This window comes from Boleophthalmus pectinirostris, unplaced genomic scaffold (assembly GCF_026225935.1).
Source record: "Boleophthalmus pectinirostris isolate CB_2022bp ecotype Guang Dong unplaced genomic scaffold, ASM2622593v1 HiC_scaffold_23, whole genome shotgun sequence".
Taxonomy (NCBI): domain Eukaryota; kingdom Metazoa; phylum Chordata; class Actinopteri; order Gobiiformes; family Gobiidae; genus Boleophthalmus; species Boleophthalmus pectinirostris.
In genome coordinates this window covers 14,822,943-14,844,188 of record NW_026571207.1, presented here as the reverse complement: position 1 = coordinate 14,844,188, position 21,246 = coordinate 14,822,943, and the positions used below count along the sequence as shown (strand labels likewise).

At 37.8% G+C, this 21,246-nt stretch overlaps 2 protein-coding genes across 3 annotated transcripts; one reads left to right on the top strand and one right to left on the bottom strand.

Moving 5' to 3' along the window:
* The first annotated feature begins 27 nt into the window (after positions 1–27).
* gpc2 (glypican 2) lies at positions 28–10,069 on the top strand. 2 transcript variants are annotated; one of them, XM_055159621.1, is made up of 11 exons: positions 28–480; positions 1,990–2,148; positions 2,894–3,028; positions 4,311–4,486; positions 4,565–4,645; positions 5,155–5,320; positions 5,742–5,872; positions 6,560–6,700; positions 7,412–7,548; positions 8,192–8,370; positions 8,766–10,069. In XM_055159621.1, the coding sequence occupies exons 1-11, from the start codon at positions 306–308 to the stop codon at positions 9,029–9,031; spliced, it is 1,746 nt and encodes a 581-aa protein (XP_055015596.1). In that variant the 5' UTR covers positions 28–305; the 3' UTR covers positions 9,032–10,069. The 2 variants fall into 2 exon arrangements, with proteins under 2 accessions (XP_055015596.1, XP_055015597.1); XM_055159622.1 differs by lacking the exon at positions 28–480 and adding an exon at positions 1,281–1,374.
* A 72-nt stretch (positions 10,070–10,141) lies between these two features.
* Positions 10,142–20,992, bottom strand: LOC110159061 (integrin alpha-6-like). The gene is made up of 23 exons (XM_055159267.1): positions 20,874–20,992; positions 20,296–20,375; positions 18,804–19,068; positions 17,745–17,864; positions 17,263–17,476; positions 16,583–16,779; positions 15,917–16,005; positions 15,728–15,855; positions 15,571–15,660; positions 15,416–15,480; positions 15,191–15,336; positions 14,467–14,607; positions 14,269–14,390; positions 14,039–14,192; positions 13,138–13,221; positions 12,978–13,057; positions 12,642–12,744; positions 12,396–12,572; positions 11,766–11,873; positions 11,579–11,689; positions 10,770–10,874; positions 10,577–10,702; positions 10,142–10,502 (listed from the first exon to the last, which is right to left on the bottom strand). Exons 2-23 carry the CDS (start codon positions 20,338–20,340, stop codon positions 10,419–10,421), a joined length of 2,754 nt encoding a protein of 917 aa, XP_055015242.1. The 5' UTR covers positions 20,341–20,375; positions 20,874–20,992; the 3' UTR covers positions 10,142–10,418.
* Positions 20,993–21,246: the final 254 nt, after the last annotated feature.

Genomic DNA, 21,246 nt, shown 5'->3' with positions numbered 1-21,246 from the left:
TTGCGCACGCTTCATGCACGATGCTCCGAGACTCAGAGGATGCGCTCTACTCGTGCTCGGGGAGTGTCCCTCTGTGCCACACACACATTTGGTTTAGCGGAGCTCCTGTGAAGGGGAAATCCATTGGATACTGCTGTGTGGAAACATATGTGTGATGCCTAAACTATAATTTCTTCAGTGTTCAATGAGGACAAAGCCATGACCATTTTAATCGACTCATTGTAATTTTCGACTTTTGCTTTCCTGGTGAAAGGCAGACAAAGCTGTTCTGATACCAAGCTTTTCTTGCGGGTGTTGTAGATAGGATGTATTTTCCGTGGGCTTTCGCACACTGTCCCCTCGCAGTGCTCCTGTGGACTGCACCCGTCCTGCTGGGGACCGGACACCGGGTCTCCGCGCTTCGGAGCTGCGCTGACACCCGGCAGGTGTACGCAGAGAAGGGCTACAGCACTGGCAGCGCTCCGGTCTCCCAAATCTCCGGTAAGTAAGGATGGTGTTCCGTTCAGTTTTTTTGGAACTGGAAAAGTAGTCTACAAACTTGCACATTGTATTTCACATTTGGGTCACCCTGCGATCGATACCATAGTGCCATAAATGGTTGGAATAGGCTAAGTAATAATTTTCAAAGGGAATGTGAATGCTGGTGCTCAAAAGCCGGTCACTCCTCCCCTCTTTTCATGGTGAGGCTCAAATTGGATGATTAGGGGATGAGCAAATTGCCAACACCGGTGCAACAAAGAACCTCGCCCCTAATTAGTCTTTTCCTAATGTCCCGCTGTAGTAAATTTCACTATCAGGCTATTTACAGCCACTGGGCACTGGTGATAAATTAATCTGATGAAGAGGCATAATAGCATATAGGTTTTCCATGGTTTAATTTGTAATCTGTTATTCTGTGTGTGGGTGAGACTGATAGATGGGACTACAGTGCATGAATGAAATTTGAATGGGGGAAATGAATGATGTTTTTTTTTTTAAATATCATACCATATATTTTTATATAGTATATATTCTCCTATTGATTGACACAGCAGCAGTTTAGACCATACTGAGACAAGAGACCTATTGATTTATTTTGTGTGTGTGTGTGTGTGTGTGTGTGTGCGCGCGCGCGCGTGCGTGTGTGCTGCAGGGCTATTACCGCTTGGACCTGGCTCACCATCCCGTGGGCCAGGGGAGCAGATGGCCTGGAGAGGAAGGGATGCGGGGAGGCAGTTTAGAAATGGAAATGGTGTGATGAGAGCAAACTAATAGTGAGACAGAACAAAAGAGCCCCCCACAAAACATCAAGTAGGGTGGAGCGGCTGCAAGACAAGTCTGAACACAATTATAACAACAGGATTCTACAGTAAAAGTGCTAAAATCAGCCTTTCTGTAGGTTATATACGCTTACCTTTTTTCCCTTGGCATTTCATTACCTTTGACATATTAAAGCCTTACAACGGGCTGACAAAGACAGATTGAGGTTGAATTATTCATGCTGGGATATTGCAATTATCTGTTACATCCTTATCTTTGATTGCACAATATGAACAGAATGATTTCAAATTGACTAAAAACAGCAGCTTGAAGGTGCACTATGAAACTTTTCTGGTGGTTTGTTTCCATGGCAAACATTTTTGACCATATATTTCTGTGTATGGCATTAAATGTATCTTTCTCCACTGACAAGTTACAGGTCAGATCTGTAGAAAGGCGACCCTGCTCACACTAAGAACGCAATATCTCTATGAAAACAACCCTCCACCAGTACAGTTGCATAGTGTACCCTTGGCAGATAGTTTTTTTTAGGTGAATATGAAGACCTGCCGTTCTGTTCAGCTGCATGAAAATAAGAAGGTGCTGGACCCACTCACTAGAAAAGTCACAGAGTGGATCTTTAAAGGAATGTCTGCCCTGTAACATAGTCTTTATTCATTTTGTGTGGTCCCGTTTCAAAGTGCTTTTTGAAGATGAATCACATTTACACTGTACTTTCTCTCGGCCCAGGTGAGCACCTACGACTGTGCCCTCAGGACTACACCTGCTGCTCTAGTCACATGGAGGAGACCCTCGCACTTCAAAGTGAGAGGGACTTCCTTAAAGCAGTGGAAGATGGCAGCCAGTTCCTGCTGACTACCTTCACACAGAGGCACCGCAGGTTTGATGGTAAGACTGTTGTTATAGTGTTGCTTTATTTATATGTTTGGGATGTCAGTATGAATTAGGACCGGGTGTTATTTCACTAAAATGTATCATTGTCTTTTAGTTTGATAGTATGGTTTATTTCAGATAATAAAACGCTTCAAAAGTAGCTGCAGATAGAACACAGTAGATGTATTTTGATCTCAAGAGCTGCTTATATATTTGAACTGGGGCAAGACAAATCTGGTACATCCCATTTTAAGATGAAGGAAAAAATATGACTTTTAATAATAAGATTCATGAAAAAAGACAAGGCAGACTTTTGAACAAAGATAATATGCCAGTTTATTCCCTCAAAGTTGAACTCTGTTTTTAACAGGTTTTTACTAACTGAGGACTGGCATTAAACCTAAATCACAAAACCTTACTAATGAATGCCAGCATGTGTATTCTTCCCATTTGTTCCTCCAATTTCTTGAGGTTTTTTCCATACTCAAGCTACTTTATGTCTTCTCCTTTGTAACCATTGAAGCGGCATTTCCCTTTTTCTTTTTATGTAAAGGGAATGATGAATCCCTTAAACAGGTTCAATGAGTGGGAGAGAGAATACATGTACTAAAGATAATCTAACATGAAGAACATTTTGTTATTTACCAGTGTACAGAACATGGTGCGATGTAACGCCATGTACGCCGTTAATTTTAGAAGGGAAAAAAAAACTGTAGGTGTTGATGGATTTGCACCTAATATGTCGTGGTATTTCTTTAAGAGTTTTTCCGAGAGCTTATAGACCTGTCGGAGAAGTCAATGAACCAGATGTTTACCAAGACGTACGGGAGGCTCTTCACCCAGAACTCGCACGTTTTCCAGGAGCTGTTTGTGGAGCTGCGTAGTTATTATTCAGGTTGGTTGAGTCACCGTTAGGGTTTTTGCTGCTGTGAAAGATGTAGGTGTGAAATCGTGTACATTTGATTTCCACATTTCAAAATCTGTTTGATTACAGCTTGAGAATAAAATGTTTAGCCATTTTGTGGTTTGTTTCATGAGAGGTCACAACATTGTAGAATCCCTATAGTTGAGGAGGATAAGTCAGAATGAAATGGTGGAGGTAGTTATTTAACAGTCAGACTGCAACTTTGTTGACCTGGTTTATGGTATACTGTATCTCTAATAACTGGGCTTATTCACATGAAACAAAAACTGGCACCAAGTTTTGTTTTCTGTTGGTGTAAATAAACAAAAGTGCTTTTTTGTTTCACGTTGGCTTCAGAAAGTGGTGCCATTATTCAGCCCAAAGACATAAGATTAATATGGCATGCCAATCTCTTAACAAATAAGGTACAACATTTGTAATTCATACATTTGGATATTTCTTTCAAAAACATTAAATCTCCCTTGGTTATAGATGCCCCTGCTCTCCATCTGAAATGATGACAACATCAAATTTTACAACGTGAACACAACCTACAAAGATGATTTATGTGTAATGAAGTTGTTAGTAAATGTAAATAGAATACATAAAATAATTGCATGTCAAATACATTTTTTTTACAATTCTGTACTATTTTGGTATGTTGCTGCTATGTTTTGGCATAATCATTATGAAGTGACAGGCTGTTGCTTTGACTGCCTGGAGGATGTCTACCAGACAGACCACAGATGCACTGTTTATTCAATCTTGTCTGCCTGTTGACTCATTTAAAAACATGGAAGGATGGATGGAAGATAAAGCAACAGGAAAACATCCAGTACTTTCCTCTAATCTTGTACTATTTAGGGCTGGGCAATATGAAAAAACAAATATGCATTTACTATATATTGATAAATGCTATTTTGAAGAATTAAAAAAAAAAAGATTCAAATGCTTTCAATATAAATTTCTTGAAATTAACAAAGACAGGCTTTAATCATTGCCATTTAACACAAAAATGTCATCCAAAATCTGAACTCCTAACAACATGCTTTTACTGACAGATTAGCTGTAGACCACTTGATTAAAAAGATTCTATCATATAATTAGACATGACTGAATCTCAGTCTAGAATAAAATGTGGTTAACTGTACAGCCATATTCCTATTCTAGTGCATTACTGGGGTGTGTAGAATTGTATGTCACTGTTGGGTAATATGTTTGGCTGGCACATGAATAAGCATCTCCAGTCTAACACTATGTCCATTGTCCACAGGGGGCAGTGTGAGTCTCTCTGAGGTCCTGTCGGACTTCTGGGCTCGTCTGGTGGAAAGGGTCTTCTCTCTGGTCAATCCTCAGTATCATTTCACTGAGGACTACTTGGAGTGTGTTAGCAAACATGCTGAACAACTGCAGCCTTTTGGAGATGTGCCACGCAAGCTACGCATCCAAGTCTGTATTCTTAAACTGCCTCATTATGACCATACATGCTAAAGTGAACTAATTAAATGTATCTATGTTATTGTTCAGATTTCAAGAGCTTTTATTGCAGCTAGAGCACTCTCACAAGGCTTGGCAACAGGTCGGGATATTGTCAACAAAGCAACAAAAGTAAGTAGTCTTCGCAGAAATAACCATCAGATAAGTTGTGCCCTGTTTAATTAAAGGGGGCGTATTGGGTAGAATCAACTTTTATGAGCTTTGAAAAACAAGTTATAAAACTGTTCCCTCATTATTATCTTACTCAAAGTTGTATTTCGATTGATTCATGCATGTTTGAGTAATCCTGTAATGTCCTGCATTAAACACTTGGGAGTTCTCAGAAAATGTGTTTTTATCTATCCCAACTTTCAGCGTTGTATTTATTTATGATTATTCAAAAAATTCTGAATCTAGGTTACACATGTAGGGTTCAAATAAGCTGCATAGCATTTTGTCACCAGTAAATTATAAGAGGTAGGACCTTTCAGTTCTGCCGTGTTTAACTTGAAGTCAATTGACCCATTTCTTTTATGAAGCCACTTTATATGAATACTGTTTACAATGCTTTAACTTCATACTAAATACTGGTACCTGAAAAAAGCCTAATGTCTTTTTTTACTAAATGTATTGTTTTGTAGTTAACAGCAGATCCAGAGTGTGTACGTGGTCTGATGCGCCAGTGGTATTGCCCCCTGTGCCGTGGAATGACCACACTACGGCCTTGCCACTCTCTGTGCCTGAACGTGATGAAAGGCTGCCTGGCCAATCAGGCTGACCTAGGCACCGAATGGAACAACTTTATAGGTGGGTGGGACAATGTTCTGACTTTTTAGTGAATATGCTGTTATCTTCTTATTGCACACACACCGTTATTTGTGCTGATATATTGAATAACAGTAGTATAGTGATCTAAGCAGACAAACAAATGCCTGATGGTCATAAAATGATCTGGCTTTCACTTGCACTTCACTTTCCTACTAATGAATTCACCCTGTATTAATCATTCATGGCTCTAAGCTTCACCACAATTGATCTGTCATTCTAAGTTTCCTCGCCTTCCTCTGCTGCATACATTCCCTCCGGTTTTCTGTTCATGTTCACTGCCGGCACTATGCATCCACTGATCACTTACTTTCTCCTTTTTTAAAGCTTCCTTTAACTAAATCATTCTACACACTGTATTTGTGACTTTGTTTTGTTTTTTCCTGTTTGTGTCTACATCCAGATACTTTGTACCAGGTTGCTGAGAAGTTGGAGGGGCCATTTAACATAGAGCTTGCAGCTGACTCGATCTCCATAAAGGTTTCTGAAGCCATCATGCACATGCAAGAGAACAGTGTGAGCATCTCAAGCAAGGTAAGAATATGAGCAGGTGATTTCACTGTAGCATTTCCTGTAAGAATCCTTTCCTGAAAATATTTGTCTTGTCTAATCTGTTTCGACAGACTATGACTGAGTATGATTAAAAGCATGGCAAGTGTCCCAGAAGCAAAAGCATTTGAGACTTTAACAATTTTTGAAAAGATAGAAACTTTGGCACATATTTCTCAAAGGATGTGATGAAACTATCTTTGAGTTTGATTGGGCAGCATGGTGGTATAGTCATTAACCTCCCAGAAAGAAAGTGAGGGGTCTTACTGTGTGGAGATTGCATGATCTCTCTGTCTCTGTAGGTTTCCCTCACCACTTTGGAGCCAGGACTCCTCTGAAAATGAGATTTCAAATTCCATGGGCACTTAACTGGCTAAATAAAGAATTTAGCCTTCTTCCCCACACCCAGCACATTTTTGTTTTCCTGCTCCAGAAAACGGGTTTGGAGTTAAAACCACTCAGAGGTTATTCACCTTGTTCGGAGTGAGTTCAGAGTCACACTCTGACTTTGGCTATTTCTCTGTGAAATTGAAAATTTGAATTCAATTAAGTGCTTGCAGGATTAAACCTGCTTCTTGAAATGAGGCCCTGTGATGATGGTACCATTCATTTATTGTTTTCAGGAAGATCTGTAATGAACAGGTTTATCATTTTATTATTTTTTTCATTCAGGTATTCCAGGGTTGTGGGAACCCTCGTCCAGCACGTTCCAAACGATCACCCAAAGACTCAGAAGGAAACCGGAGACCCTTCAGGACCTACACTCCCGAAGAGAAACCCACAACTGCTGCAGGCACTAATCTGGACCGACTGGTGAAGAAGAAAAATCATGTTACTCTCCAATGAGCTAATAGATAAGCTTAGTTACATGAACAGGTGCCCTACTGAATACTGACTAAAACATAGAAATTAAACGAAGTAGGTTAACAAAAATAAATGTAGTCAGTATAATGTAATGTTTTTAAATGCGGCTTTTAAACATGAACTTTTTTGATTGCAAGTACACACACACACATATATATATAAATAAGTGGTAAATGATCACATTTTTATATAGCACTTTTCCACCTTTAAGGCACTCAAAGCACTTGTATATAATTTTATCATTTAACAGTTCTGATCATTTAAGTGAGGTGAAGGACATCATTAAGCACCCTGTCCTTCAAGAATAAAACATGGAATGGCAGCAGTAATGTAAAAAGTTGATTCACAAAGCAAGTGTGAACTCTTGTGAGCCACTGAAATTAAAGCAGTTTTCAGCAGCTATAGAGTGGTCAAAATGGCATGGAGGTTGAAGTGAAGCAAAAGAGTAGGGCCAGAGAAGGGCAGTTGAACCAAAACAATCTTTAGTTGGATTTCAGGGAGTGAAAAGACTCAATTTAAGGGTCAGAGCTGAGGCTTTTGCTTCAACCAGTTTGCGCACTGTCTCCATCCATATGTTTTATTCAGCTCTCTCCAAACAAGGACACTTTTCAAAGCAGTCTTGAGTCATCATACCTAGTTCTTCACGCCTCCTCTGTGCAGGTCACTGAGCTGAAGGAGCGGCTCCGTCCTATGCAGGGCTTCTGGGTGTCCCTCCCACACACCATCTGCAGCGAGGAGAAGATGGCTGCCGACGTCACCAACGAGGACCGCTGCTGGAACGGGCAGACGCGGGGGAGGTGAGGGAGAGCTAAGCTTACGGCCTGGGGAGGGAGAAGGAGGGGGGATGGTGAGGTGGAGAAGGAGGAGGAGTGAGCAATGGTGAAGAGGTGGTAGGATGCAATAGAAAGGACAGAGGTTATTTCTTGTTTATCCACCTGTGTTCTGTGTGGGCCTGCTTCAATTGCACACAAAATGATGCTCTGCTGCCGGCAGAGTCTGCGGTTCAAAGAGGATGGTTTAATTATAACTACATTGGAAAACTCAGGGGAAAAAAAACAGTGTAGCTTTTATTCTGTAACATGATTTACCAACCTTTTTAGGACCAAGGGCTACTTCAAGAGCAGTAAGTTGTTTACTTCAGAAATGTTTTTTTGGGTGTTTTTTTTTTGTAAAATCAGTCTAGAAAATTCTAACAATGTACAACATAAATTTGAGATATCTTCAGTCTGATGACAACTTTGAGACCATCTTACAAAGCAGAGGTCGGTGACAAGGAAAATTATAATACAATTCTTTAGTTTTAGTTTTAACATGACAAGCTTTCACCACATTATTAACTGTCCACATTTATATTTTAGTAGCCTGGCTAATACATCTTTACAATGCAAATACTTCAACTGTTGTTTATATTGTATTGTTTCTGTCACACTCTACTGATAGGTACTTACCAGATGTCACTGGGGATGGCCTAATCAATCAGATCAATAACCCTGAGGTGCAAGTGGACACGAGCCGGCCAGATGTCCGGACAAGACAGCTGATTATGGAGTTGCGGATGGCCTCGAATAAACTCAAACATGCTCTGACAGGACAGGATATGGACTTTGTGGACAGCGAGGGTAATGTCACTTTTATAGTTTTATACTTTTATAGATATATAGGACTGAACGCTTTGGGAAAAATAAGTAATTGCAATTTTTATTTATATATATATTTTTATTGACAAGTATTGTGATTAGATTGAATGAAAAAATCAGTTGCAAAAGTTAATTTCATTATGTCCAGAATTGACAAAAATACTGAAAAACAAGAATCACATTTCAGAAAATATGTACAGACCTAAACTACAAGGTTAGCAGCTTTTTATGCAGAATAAGAAAGAATCATTTGTGGAGAAAATTGTGGTACAAATTACGGTTTGCAAATTTCATCCTTTGATATTTATCGTTTTTACTGCACTTAGCCTTGCAGCCCTAGTGTATATATAGTCTATAACTGTTCTTTCTTTCATTAGGTGAGGAGGGCAGCAGCTCTGGAGGTGGAGAGCACATTGAAAGGTACAATGACGACTGGCCAGGCTACGGACCACACTCTCCATCCTTCAACAAACCCCCGCACAACTCTAACCCAGTGAAGCCCTCTCGGAACCGCGACAGAAACGGCCCCAAGTGGAACAAAAGTGGGCACGGCAGAGCCAAATCGGCGTCCAGTCTGCCCACCCTCTCCGCGCTTCCTTTGTGTCTGCCTTTTATGCTCAATATCGCCCCCATATGGAGATAGTTGGTCATTACGTCCCAGAGATTGTATACTATGCTGCAGTGTCATAGCGCAACGTAAAGAATTCATTACATTTGGGCACACCAGCAAAACATAAGTTGTTCCAGCAAAACAGAATAATTCTGAGAAAAATATAACTACATTTTATAAGGAAGCATACATTTTTTTTAAAGAAATACAAGCACAATTTGTAAAAATAATCAGTCAAAATTTGTATATGATGTAGGAATGACTACTAATTGAAAGTTTATCGGACTGTAATTCGACACAACACTTGGAACTCTTTATTTTTGTTGTAATGCAAACCCAATGGACATTTTGGACAATACCCAAAGCTATTTGAATGTTTTAATTTATAAGTTTTGTGTTGTTTTGTAATCAAATGTCTTGCTGTTGCTCTTTTATAAATACTTGTCTTTTTTTGTAAAATCTAAATTGTTGCATCGCAAAATACTGACTACATTTTCTGTAGTGTGTACTTTTTGTATGGTTGTTTTATACTGTCTTGGCACCAGCTGTGGTGTTGAAGTGCGTTTTTACAAAAGTCCTTTTTAAAATATTTTTAAAGCAAAAGTGAGTTGAGCGTGGGATACATTGAATGTTTAAAAGAAGACAAAACTGTGCTTAAATCCTATCACAAAGGCTGTCTTGACACAAAAGTAGGTCATGATGGTTAGGTAGTCTATTAAATTTTAAAAGACTATTTGCGAAATGTAAGGAATGATGAAAAACTATGGAAATGAGTACACTTTGGCGCCTTTCGTACAATAATGAAAAAAGTCCTTTTCAATATCTGTTTTTCATGCAAGGCTTAAAAATGTCTGTATGCCAACATCTTTTGGGGTAATGAAATTGTATGCACGTGTGATGTATTACATTTGTTCTAACAGCATTTTGTGACTTATCTCTTACAAATTAACTGGATTTTGGCTAAAGGTTTGGTCAGCACACTGGATGTAAAGCACAGCACTTTGTATGTTGTAATAGTTTTGGTATGAATGTGAATGTCATTCTCTTATTAAATGTTTTCAGACAACCAAACTTTTGGTTATTATTTGAAAAAATTATTTATTAACAAAAGTAATTTATAGCATCACTGTAACTTTTCTGGTGGCGAGTAGGACACTTTGTCTCCATTGTTGCGTACTGCCATTATTGTGTGAGGCATTAAACATATCTTGCATTTCTATTATTACAAGTGTTATTAGTAAAAAGAAAAAAAAACATGCTCTCTCACAAACACACACATACAGATTCCCATGCTTTTTTTAAGACCCTTCATTGACAAAAGTTGACTCTAACCTTAACCTAAACCCACCCACACCGTTAAAACCAAGTATTCTTACTAGACTAGAAAAGTTACATTGTGTGTCATTAATATGGAGATGCATTAGAGTTTGAGGGGTACGGTCTCTTGTCTTTCTTCTTCATTATTTGTTTTTTTGTTGGAAGAAAAGCAGCTGGCTGGCCCGTACTAGAAACAAAATATTATAAGACGTACTATAATAATAATAATTTAAAGCAAAATCAGTCAAAATTTTGTGCTACCTTCCACATTACGAAAATTGTAAACACCAACAGCAGCAACAAGGCAATGACCGTCAAAAGGATGATCCACCAAGCGACTTTGGTCAAGTATTCAACCTTCTTCTCAAGGAACACTGTTAGTTTAACCTGTACAAAGTAATCAAAATATATTACAGTTTTATATTGTACAAAAAGTATTTATTCACCATTTTACCTTCGCTAAAGATCCATCAGATATCAGTCCAATATTCTCTGGAGATTGTGTTAAACTTAGACTTGCATCCACTACAATTTCAAGGTAATTCAATGAGCTATAATCCTAAAAAAAACAAAAAAGTATGGAAAGCTGGAAACTGGAAGCTGTCAAATTTGTCAAGTACACAGAAAAAATACCACATAATGTACTAGTTACAAACTCATTTTAGTAGCATTTTCAAAACTTTATTAAACAGCAACAGTTTAAACCTGAAATTGCACTCAAGTAAGAGTAATATTACTTAAAAATGATATTAGAAGTATACAGTATTGGCCCAAGGAACGACTCAGTTAAGAGTGAAAAAGTATTTGGGAAAATTACTACTCAAGTAAGAGGAACTGGAAGAGAAATAGTAACATTTGATTTATAATTATAATCACTGTAATTGGAAGGACAAAACATGAAACAATGCAAAAGCTGGCATTTTCAAAGGACAGACTACAAAAATTTGAAAAATTTTAACATACCTGAAGGAACAGTGCAAGAAACAGAAATGTTCAAATGAAAATAAAGCTTTTGTCATTTGTAGTCTTTTAGTGGGAAGAGTAACCAGCATTTTTATTCAAGAGTACTGTTACTTTCATAAAAAAATATTACTCAAGTAGGAGTAAAAGTATGCTGCTAGAAAAGTATTCTGAAATGTACAAACTCTTTAAACAGTCAATGGAACTGAGTAGATGAAACTGAGTATTACCCACCTCTGTCAAATACAGATACAAGAACAAGTTTAACAGTCTAGCAATTACCCCCAAAAATCTTTGAAGTACCTCTGTAAATGTAGTATTCCACAAATGCGAGTGCAGCACTATGAGGGCGTTGCTGTCCAGACCCTGTAGGGGGCAGCGTATCTCCACACAGCTCAGTCCATCTGAACATGTCTGAAAATGTACAGGGACATTACAGACAGACATTTGTAAGCAGTTAATGCAAATACAGTTTAATGCAAATACTTACCAGTGTTTTGTGTGTTCTTTTGAAAGGCAGAAATATTATATCCTCAGTGGACAGTGGCTCAAGTTCACCTTCCACTTGACGTTTCCTTCTTTTTATGTCAGACCAGCCCTTCAGAATAAACAGGTATTTTAAACCACAAAAAAGAAAATGAGTATAGGAAGTAGTAGGGATGGCACAACAACTACTGTCACAAGATCTCACGATACAATTACTGGTTGTTTTTAGGAAACAAACGGGTTTGATAGTAAGTTACTTTTTGAGAAGCTGTAGTTCAAAAGGCAGTTCTACAATGACAGCAAAAATAGAAAAAAATAAAATAAAATTTGGCTTGAGTGAACTGTGCCTATAAAATAAACTAGGGCTGCACAATTAATCCCAAACAAATTTGGCAATTTTGTCTTCAGCTATTTTTACTGCAGCAATTATAAAAATGCAAAGGCTACCATTATTCTATCCATGTCCATTCTATGTAGTTTGTTCCTCCATAAAAGCAAAATTTATGGGATTGGAGTTTTCAAGTTCTAGTTGAAGTCTAGTCTTTTATTTTGCAAATCTAATCAAAACGGTCAGAGAAATCACAATTACACATTTCCCCACCAAAATTGTGCAATCCTAATTCTGGCTTCTTACCTTGATTTGCTTGAGTGGGTTGATCTCAGTAGCAGGTGAACATAGATTGGGCTGTACACCTTTACTGCTTATATGGGTCAAATACAGCAACCATTTCCCCACAGAATTCTCTTTGGGCCAAAAGATATTCAATGATATATTTGCAAAGGATTTGAGTGGCCTGCCCAAATTTGTTATCTGAATAGAAAAGAAAAATGCAGTGTTGTTTACAATAAGATGTTGTAAATAAAAAATAGTCTAACTTACCCGAAACTCATACTGAACAGGTGTCCCTATTTCCTGGATAGAATTAATGGCACTTTCGCCTTTCGAGCTTTCACCCATAGACACTTGGGAGGGCCTGGTAAGACTAAAGACACAAAAAACAAAATAAACAATGTTATTATCAAATAGTACTTTATATCACACATTTCTAAAACATTACCTACCCATGTACCTGCAGTTTTAGTTCAAATACAACTTTGGCAAAAGCTTCTACTGGCTTTATAACCTGCTCACTTGTCCTACAGGACAAACATTGTTCTTTGACATTTTCAAATACAGTGTCCACAATCAGGCTTGTAATTGCTTTTAATTACTTACGTTTTGAGTAAAAGAGTGACGTTAACATGCTTTGTGCTAAGTGAGATGCCAGATGTTGCAAGAATGACATAAAATGTAACCTGCAGGAAGCAAAGGTGTGTCAATATGATTTTTGTCAAACCAATACCACACCAATAGGCTACAGGATAGTGGACCTCACCTCACCATTTCTCTGCAGTGGGTTTCCCAGTTCACAGTCGATCAGAGTTCCTTTTTCGTTGGCAGTGCAGCTCACTGGGCTTTTCTAGAATAAGATAAAAGTAACTTTTCTGTGACTGAAAGTAACAAATAAACAATGGAATTGCAATACAGCAACTATTCACTTGCCCTTATCAGTTTTCTATGCAGTGTATGAACTTAACCAGCAGATGGTGCTCTAGGCAAATCCTGTAAATTGCCATGTAACGCAGGGAGCTAAAACTTGAGCATGCAAAAATATCTCAAGGAAGACAAACACGTAAAAAAGAGTCAAGAAACTTAAATACCTTTATAAAACTAAAGTTATAGTTATAAAATGCTAAATGTGCTGAGTAGACTGCAACATTTTGAATGTTTTTTTTTTTTTTTTTTTTGACTGACATCCACTGCAGGTGGATTTCAGCCATGGAGTATTCAAGGTTTGACACTGAAATAACTTAAACTTTGGTTGGTTTATGATAGCCTATGATTTAACTTAAAGTGAAGTAAAGTTGTTATATTCACTGTTTGTGCAGTAGACTGGCCTATGTAGGCTGAAACAAAGAAACAGCTTACAACTAAATATCGGTGCATCCAGTTAGCCGTATGACACACAGCCAGTCTGTGCATAAATCTCCACCAACATGAAGCCTCAAAATACTGCCATCTACCGTGGTCATAAATGTATTACAAAGAATATGAAGTCCATTTTAATCTTTCATACCAGTATGTATGAACTTAAAACAACCAGAATGTTGAAACATTTCCGGCATTCACACAAACCAAGGCCCCTGTCATTTGACTCACTTGTTACACACTTGTTTCATTTGGCTCACCACATTAGCTTGAAACATGCTTTGAAGCCTTGCTTCAATGGTACTTACTACTTGTGTGTGGTAGACAGTGGTGTAATACAGAGTATCTGGCAATGTAATGCTCAGTCCACTCTGGTGTGCATCGTCTCCGTTCCTGTTTGTGACACTTATTTCCAATGCAATGTCCCTATCAGAGGGAGTGATAACAGCAAGGCCATTGTCTCTAAGCAAGAACAAGTAAGAACATCATATATATTATAGTGACTGTAGTGACAATATGGTTTTCATTTGATCCTTACCTGTGGAGAGATTTAAACACATTCTTACTGTTCTCTTTCTGTATAGAGCAGAACTTGTATTCAGCTGCTAACTGGCTTTGGCATATATTATCTGGGCCACAACCTGTATTTATCAAAGTAATCTGTAGTAAAGTTCAAATATAAAGTATCAACATATTTATAGTTTTAGTGAAAGACAAATTTGGACAGTAGGTCTACCTCAGAGATGGCCTTCTTCTGCTGGTAGAGGTTTAGCACAGGAGACAGATCTGATTGGCTGGTCTGGAGGCTGGGGGAGGAGCTTACCAAGGATATAGCAACAGAAATGGGAATCTTGTGCAGCTTGTCTGTGATTTCTCGCTGTTGAAGGTTAAACACATTTTTAGCATGTGACTAATCAGCAGTAATTTATTTGATTATTTGACTAGTGAAGTTGTTTACACTGTACACTGAGATTTTTGAAAACACATTTTTAATCATATTAGGGTTGAAATATGGTGAATGAAGGTTTCGAGATAGAGAATATTTATGGCTTAATTGTACTAGATTAATTGTAAGAAATTCAGAAATAGTTTATTCTAATTAATCATTGCAACCCTAGTGCAAAAGGTTCTTTATTGTTAAAGGCCTTGTACCAGTCTTTCTTTAGCTAAATCTGTCTTGCCCCAGTACAGAAATATTGTATAAGCAGCTCTTGAGCTTAAAATAAGTCCACTGTGTACTGTCTGCATTATAAATTGCTTTACTGACGGATAATCAGGAAGTGCATGTTAGCATGTTAGTTGTTAGCTTTACTGTGACGGCAAACTCATAGTCTCTGAAAGTTAATTGCAATGCATAAAGTAAGTGAGGAATAACTTTAGACCACTGTAGACCATTTCAAATGAATTTGTTCAGTTTTTGGTCATTGCAAATGTTTTACTAACAATAAAATTAAACATACCACAAGTCTGAGTCTCTTATCAATACATTTTTCCACATTCTGAGCAGGCAGTTCCAGCTGTCCTTTGTTTGGGTCCAAGAAGTCCATCCGAGTAGAGAGTCGAGCCTTCCTTTTCTCAGAGTCAGCCTCAAAGGTATAGTTTAACACTGTAGCACATTATATTGTAGTATATTTGTAGTAGATTTACTTTTACATGTGTTATAACAAGATGGAAGCAGTACTTACACAGTTTGAGGTTAAAAGCCCCAGAATTTGCTGTGTACCTGTAGCAAGCTCTAGCTGCAAAATAACTGGGAAGAGTAATACAATATAGATTAAACGAAGAATGAATTGCATAACTTGTACTTGGTATTTCAAAGGGGAATCTATTATTGTCCTACCAAGTCTGTGTTTGGCATTGCTCCTTTGTTATGTCAATCACATTGGGTGTTACTTTGAGAGAGATAGCGACACTGACAACTGGCTTTGCTCTAAACAATATAAAATAAAGTTTATTCATATTTTGTGTGAGCTTGAAAAAATACTTGACTTAAGCACCTGTAAACAAAAACGGTTCCAGAGAGCGCTCCTACAGCCAGATCAGGGTAGTGATTGTTGTCCACATCCAGATTACCAGACAAAGAATATCCAAACAAAGTGACTGTATTCGACCCTGGTGAAATCACCTGGAAATAATAGTTTGTTTAGTGACGAGTTTAGAATTAGGAATAATATCATCAGTCTCACTTGAGCAGGCTTTTTGTTAATCCCTCTTGGCGATCCACAGTAAATGTAAACACGGCCAGATTCTTCATATGGTGCTCCGACTGCAATATCTGTCCAAAAACAAGTAAAGCAAACCTAATATATACTTTTGGTTACCACTGCAATTGATTTCAAGTGTAAAAGCTGCACTATGTAACATTTCTGGTAGAGTGTCAGCCACCTGCTGGTTTCCATAGAGACATGATTACTTTGACACATATTAAGGGAACCTGGTAGGCCAAAGTTCCAGACAGTATGACATTAAAATTACAAGCAGATGACAACACCATGTTAACTAACTCTGTGGAGAGGTGACCTCACTCAGAGTAAGAATTTTTCAGGGTATACTGTATTTCAGCAAGAAAATGCTATTTAACGCAACTTTGTGCAAAGCAAAAACATCTCCAAAATGTCTTTTGCAGGACTTGCAACATTGGAACACATGGGATTTTGTCACCCTCTGCTGGCTGTACTGAGGTGTGACACATGCTTTAAGGTTGAAAGAGAAACATGAACATTATCAACATAATACATTGAAGTGAAGGCCTTTTAAGCAGTAAAACTATTGGCACCTGGTTGCAATGTCAAGACTGATATGGAAAATTGCTCACGTATGAATGGAAAAAACAAACAAACTAAAGTGTGTACCTCCAAAGTCGTCTTGATTGATGTCTCCTATGTTCTCCACTGCGAGGCCGAACATTGAGTCTGCATGTCCCAGTAGTTGGATGGGCTCTACATGCACCCAGTTTGTTCCTTTATTGTTTACATAGATATACACGGCTCCCCCGACCTCACCATCTTTGACAAAGAACTGTGGTGCTCCAACAACCAAGTCCTCCCACCTGGAATGGTAAACGCAAATCTGCTTTTATTTATTTTTTTAATCTAATAGAACAAAGATTAGGGCTGGGTGATATGTTAAAATAATGATCATGATGTTTTGTTTTGTTTTTTTGCCTCATATTGATCGAAATAATTTTGATTTAGTTTTGTTTTGTAAGCAAGTTATTTTAAGTTTTTTTAATAATATAATATGTTATTTTATATATTATATATATATATATATAACAAAGATCAAAAAGAGAAGAGATCACACAGTAAACACATATTTTCTGTGTAGAAGCCTCCAATCTCCATATTTCGATGTCTTTTTAATAGTCCCGGATGACTGCCAAAACATTTGTTAGATTAGCTGTAAACCTTTTGATTAAAAAGCTTCAAACTTGTCACTGACTATCTGAAACAACTGGATCTTGAATCACAAAAAAAATTACTAATTAATTACACAACTTTACTTTAAAATAGTTTCAAATTAAAATACTTACCCATCCCCATTCAGGTCCACTACAGCTAAATCGTAGCCAAAAGATGAGGCCAATCCGGGTCCAGATAAGATGAACTCCACAGAGAGATTCCTACTTGCGTCTGGATCTGGTTTCAAAAATGCCACCTGTCCACTGTAGCCTCCTCTGGGTGCTCCGGACACTATGGTCAGCTCACCCTTTCTGAGCAAGGACAGTCCAGTGTCAAGCGAAAATCCTGGGGAAAAAAATGTGTAATTGCACAGAAGGAACTCAAATTTAAGTTTACAATCGACTGTCTGCCTTCATCTTAAAGCCACAAATTATTTAAAACAGTGACATGACATAATGTGATTTTGGGGGGATTCTTTTGTATAAACTATAATATACATAGAGCCATATTTTACATTTTGTTTATTGTAAATTGCAATATTGATTTAAAAATACCTTATACTTTTTAAGGAAATTCTCAGACTGATGGGCTTTTTAAATTCAGAGGGACTGACCTAAGTAGCTGCTTCGGTGAAGAGGAATGAGCCTTGGGTTGAACTGGTTAATGTCTCCAGTCTCACGGGGGTCTTCACTGTCAATATCAACATTGTCTAAAGGTTCCATACGTACAATTCCTAATGTGTGTGAAAAGAATAAAAAAAACAGAGTTATGTAAGACTGTGTATGCCAGATGATGAAAATAGAATTGTGATTTGATCCCTGACAGTCTGCTCGTCTGGTGATCCCCTGATGCAATGTCTGTTTCTGTTGAATGCAGTTCTAAATGCTCAAACTGATTTTTCCCGCCCTTACCCACTATGGTCAGTTTCGGTCTGGTTCTGTGTGACAGATGGGGGACTTTACCCAGTCACAGTGAAGTGTGAACTCCCAATAGCAGAAGCTGACTTTCATTGACTCTAAAAGGAATATATAGATGAGGCAACAAGATGACTGGGAGTGGTTTGTGTTTTGGCTGTAAAAAGTGCTCTGATTAGCCAAGGATGGAGTTGCTGATGCCTAGATGCTGCAGGGTCAGGACAATAAAATGAGAAAACTTAAACTGAAAGGGCCTGTACCCAAATTTTTCCCATGTATTTGAGCAAAATGTGTTTTACCCCTGTGCAAATATATTATTAAAAAACAGTTCTTGGGTAAAAATAAAGGAGCTGTGTACTGTCTCAGAACCAGAAAATGCTTGATTAGCATGCTAGTTGTTGTTAGTATTACACTATGGCAACTCATAAATGGGGTTAGCATTACCATGACATCAAATCTCTGCTCTGCTCATAAACTGATCATGGTGAATAACTGAGTGCATGAGGTAAATGAGAACCTTGAACCACTGCAGACCACTTAAAATCAACTAGTTCTGTTTTTAGGACTGAAAAAATCTAGTACAGCACCAATTAATTTGGCCAGAAATTACTCAATGAGGCAGTTCTGGGAGGTTGGTGAAGATAAATCATAAACCGTGATCTAGGCTCTAAGATTATGATCTAAAGTTGTGATATAAATTTTTTGTTCACCCATATTTCAATAATTCCTTCCCAAAATAACAAACCCATCCATTACACCTTTCCACTGGTACGCCCCTGGTGCTCCAAAAATCACAGAAGTATTGTCCTTTGCAAAAGTAGCTCCGTGGCCTTGTTGGCAGTACGCAAACCATTCATGGTCCATACGTCTGGTCAGGAGGTGTTGGGAGTCACACACTTCCCTCCTCCAGGTCCTCTCATCACCCCCTGCCCGCAGATCGTCCCCGAGGAGGTAGCACTGTCCGGTCAGCAGGTGAGGGACGTACTGCCCTGGCATCCACTGTCTGTACCGATGAGCGCACATCTGCAAAATCAGCACAGGTTAGATGTACTGTAGTTGTAGTTTTTGTCCCAGCCAGTTTTCCTTATTGATTACGTTCGACTTTGCCATTAAATCACCCAAAAGGTAAATGCACAAATATTGAACCTGATCATTTCTATTAGTGACTAGACCCAAGAACTTGCTATGTTACAACAGAAAGCTAAATTTTAAAGATCTGTATTAAGCAAAATTGACTTTTGTGAGCTTTAAGTCATGTTATAATGCCATTACCGCTGCAAAAAACATACCTGGTGTTTTGTTTCCTTCACACTTTGAATAACCCTTTATTGTTAGTCTGTCTGAAATCTCCAAAGCTCAAAATGCTCTGTTCTACCTTGAATCAGTAATTTTCAAGTTACACTCGAGCTACTTCTTATCTTTTGTTCAGTAGAGATTGGCAATTCCAGATCTTAAATGATCCAAATGATTCTAGTGAAGATGTATGGAGTTTAAAAACACAGTGAAGCTCTTCCTGTATTACCACATGACATCACAAACTCAGTCTAAATATGCAGGATTTGTGAATGAAAACTAAAAACAACTCTGGGTATGTTTGTGATGAGGAAACAACATTATATCATAGATCAGAAAATAGCGTAATATGGGCCCCTAAAACTATTTTAATTTTAGCTGCTCCTCATCTGTATCAAATATTACTGACCTATATATATGTTGTGACGTCATCTGAAGCCTAGCAATAGCAACAACGCAACATTATAAGTACATCTTAGCCACCTGAATGTGAAATAGAGATAGTCATTTTGATTATGTTATTTGACTCTGCTAAATCTGCTAATATAGAGAGATGTATGGTGGTGATTCATAGATTTTCTGGTAATGGCAGCTCTAGGCTTATATTGGGCAGATGTTGTCTAGTTTTCCCCACCTACTGCCCCTGTTGCCTCTGTCATGATGAGTAATATAAGACTTATCAGTGTACAAGAATATAGTGATCAAATATGTGATATGTGTGTGTATAGTTGCTATTAAAAAGTTCACCAACATTGCCTGTGTGAAATATTGACATGATCTAATTACAATTTTACATGATTTAGTATTTAGTGTTTCTGTAGTCACCAGGACAGTTGTTTTTTCTCTTTCTCTCTCTTCTACTTCCTCCCTCTCTTACTCTCCCCTTTCTCTCCCCATCACTCTCTCTCTGTTTCTCAGAAATTGTATATTGTGTATAGATGAGTAAATGCATCTTACCATTACATTCTTTCCCGGTCCTTGACTTGTTACTCTCACTCCCATCCATTGCCCATTTATGCCTTTGCTATTCAGGAACTCTAGAAATGTTCAAAAAGAGAAATACATGAAAATATATAAATACACAAGAATAAATACAATACTCACCCTATTTAAATATGATTGGTACTATGTAATGTTAAATTGCCTATATTATGTTTCATTCACACATGTTCAACACACAAACCCTGCATATTTAGCCTCTACTGAACTAAATGTAAAAGGAGCTGTTAGGTTGAAAACTACAGCTACATGACATCTCAAGGTAAAACATTTTGAAATTTGGAGATATAAACATCCTAATAATAAAGGATTATTCAAATATAATATTCAAAACACAGCTCTTGGTACGTTTTTGAGGTGGTAATAGCATTATAACATACATGCAAACATCAGTTTTAAGTAATGAAGGACATTTAACACCTAAATCTCATTTGCTTTGGATTAACATAAAATAATAGCATGAAAAAATATGACATATAGTCATATATTTAGAGATAAGGTCAACATTTCCTTTTTTGAATGCAGCTGACACATACCTTCACCGTCAAACTGTATGGGCTGACAACGCTGTGATGCCTCGCTTAGTTCACAGGTGTAAACCACACCGGTCACATTGTCATGGTGTTGATGTTTCGATTTCGGTGCTCCTACCAACAAACTGCAACCAGGTTTGACAATATACACACAAATCTTTCAACTACTTCAAACTATTTCTAGGGTTGTAGTTGACTAAAGAAATTCCTGGTCATATACTGGATTAAAAGGGGGTGTGGCAGCTGTCAAAACTATTACATATTACTATATATCTGACACATGCAAAAATAAAATATAAAAAGTACTAAATAACTATTTAAAGACAGATTACACTATCATGAGTTTAAAAGGCCCATATTACAGTATTTTCAGATC

Bases quoted from the DNA above. Each gene is read 5' to 3' on its own strand.
- gpc2 (XM_055159621.1), top strand. From the start codon at position 306: ATGTATTTTCCGTGGGCTTTCGCACACTGTCCCCTCGCAGTGCTCCTG. The intron at 4,646-5,154 runs GTAAGTAGTCTT...ATTGTTTTGTAG, and splicing joins TTGTCAACAAAGCAACAAAA to TTAACAGCAGATCCAGAGTG. The intron at 6,701-7,411 runs GTGAAGAAGAAA...TCCTCTGTGCAG, and splicing joins GCACTAATCTGGACCGACTG to GTCACTGAGCTGAAGGAGCG.
- LOC110159061 (XM_055159267.1), bottom strand. From the start codon at position 20,340: ATGGGAGTGAGAGTAACAAGTCAAGGACCGGGAAAGAATGTAATG. The intron at 15,337-15,415 runs GTAAGTACTGCT...AATGTGCTACAG, and splicing joins GGCTTTTAACCTCAAACTGT to TGTTAAACTATACCTTTGAG. The intron at 10,703-10,769 runs GTAAAATGGTGA...TACTTTGTACAG, and splicing joins CTGATGGATCTTTAGCGAAG to GTTAAACTAACAGTGTTCCT.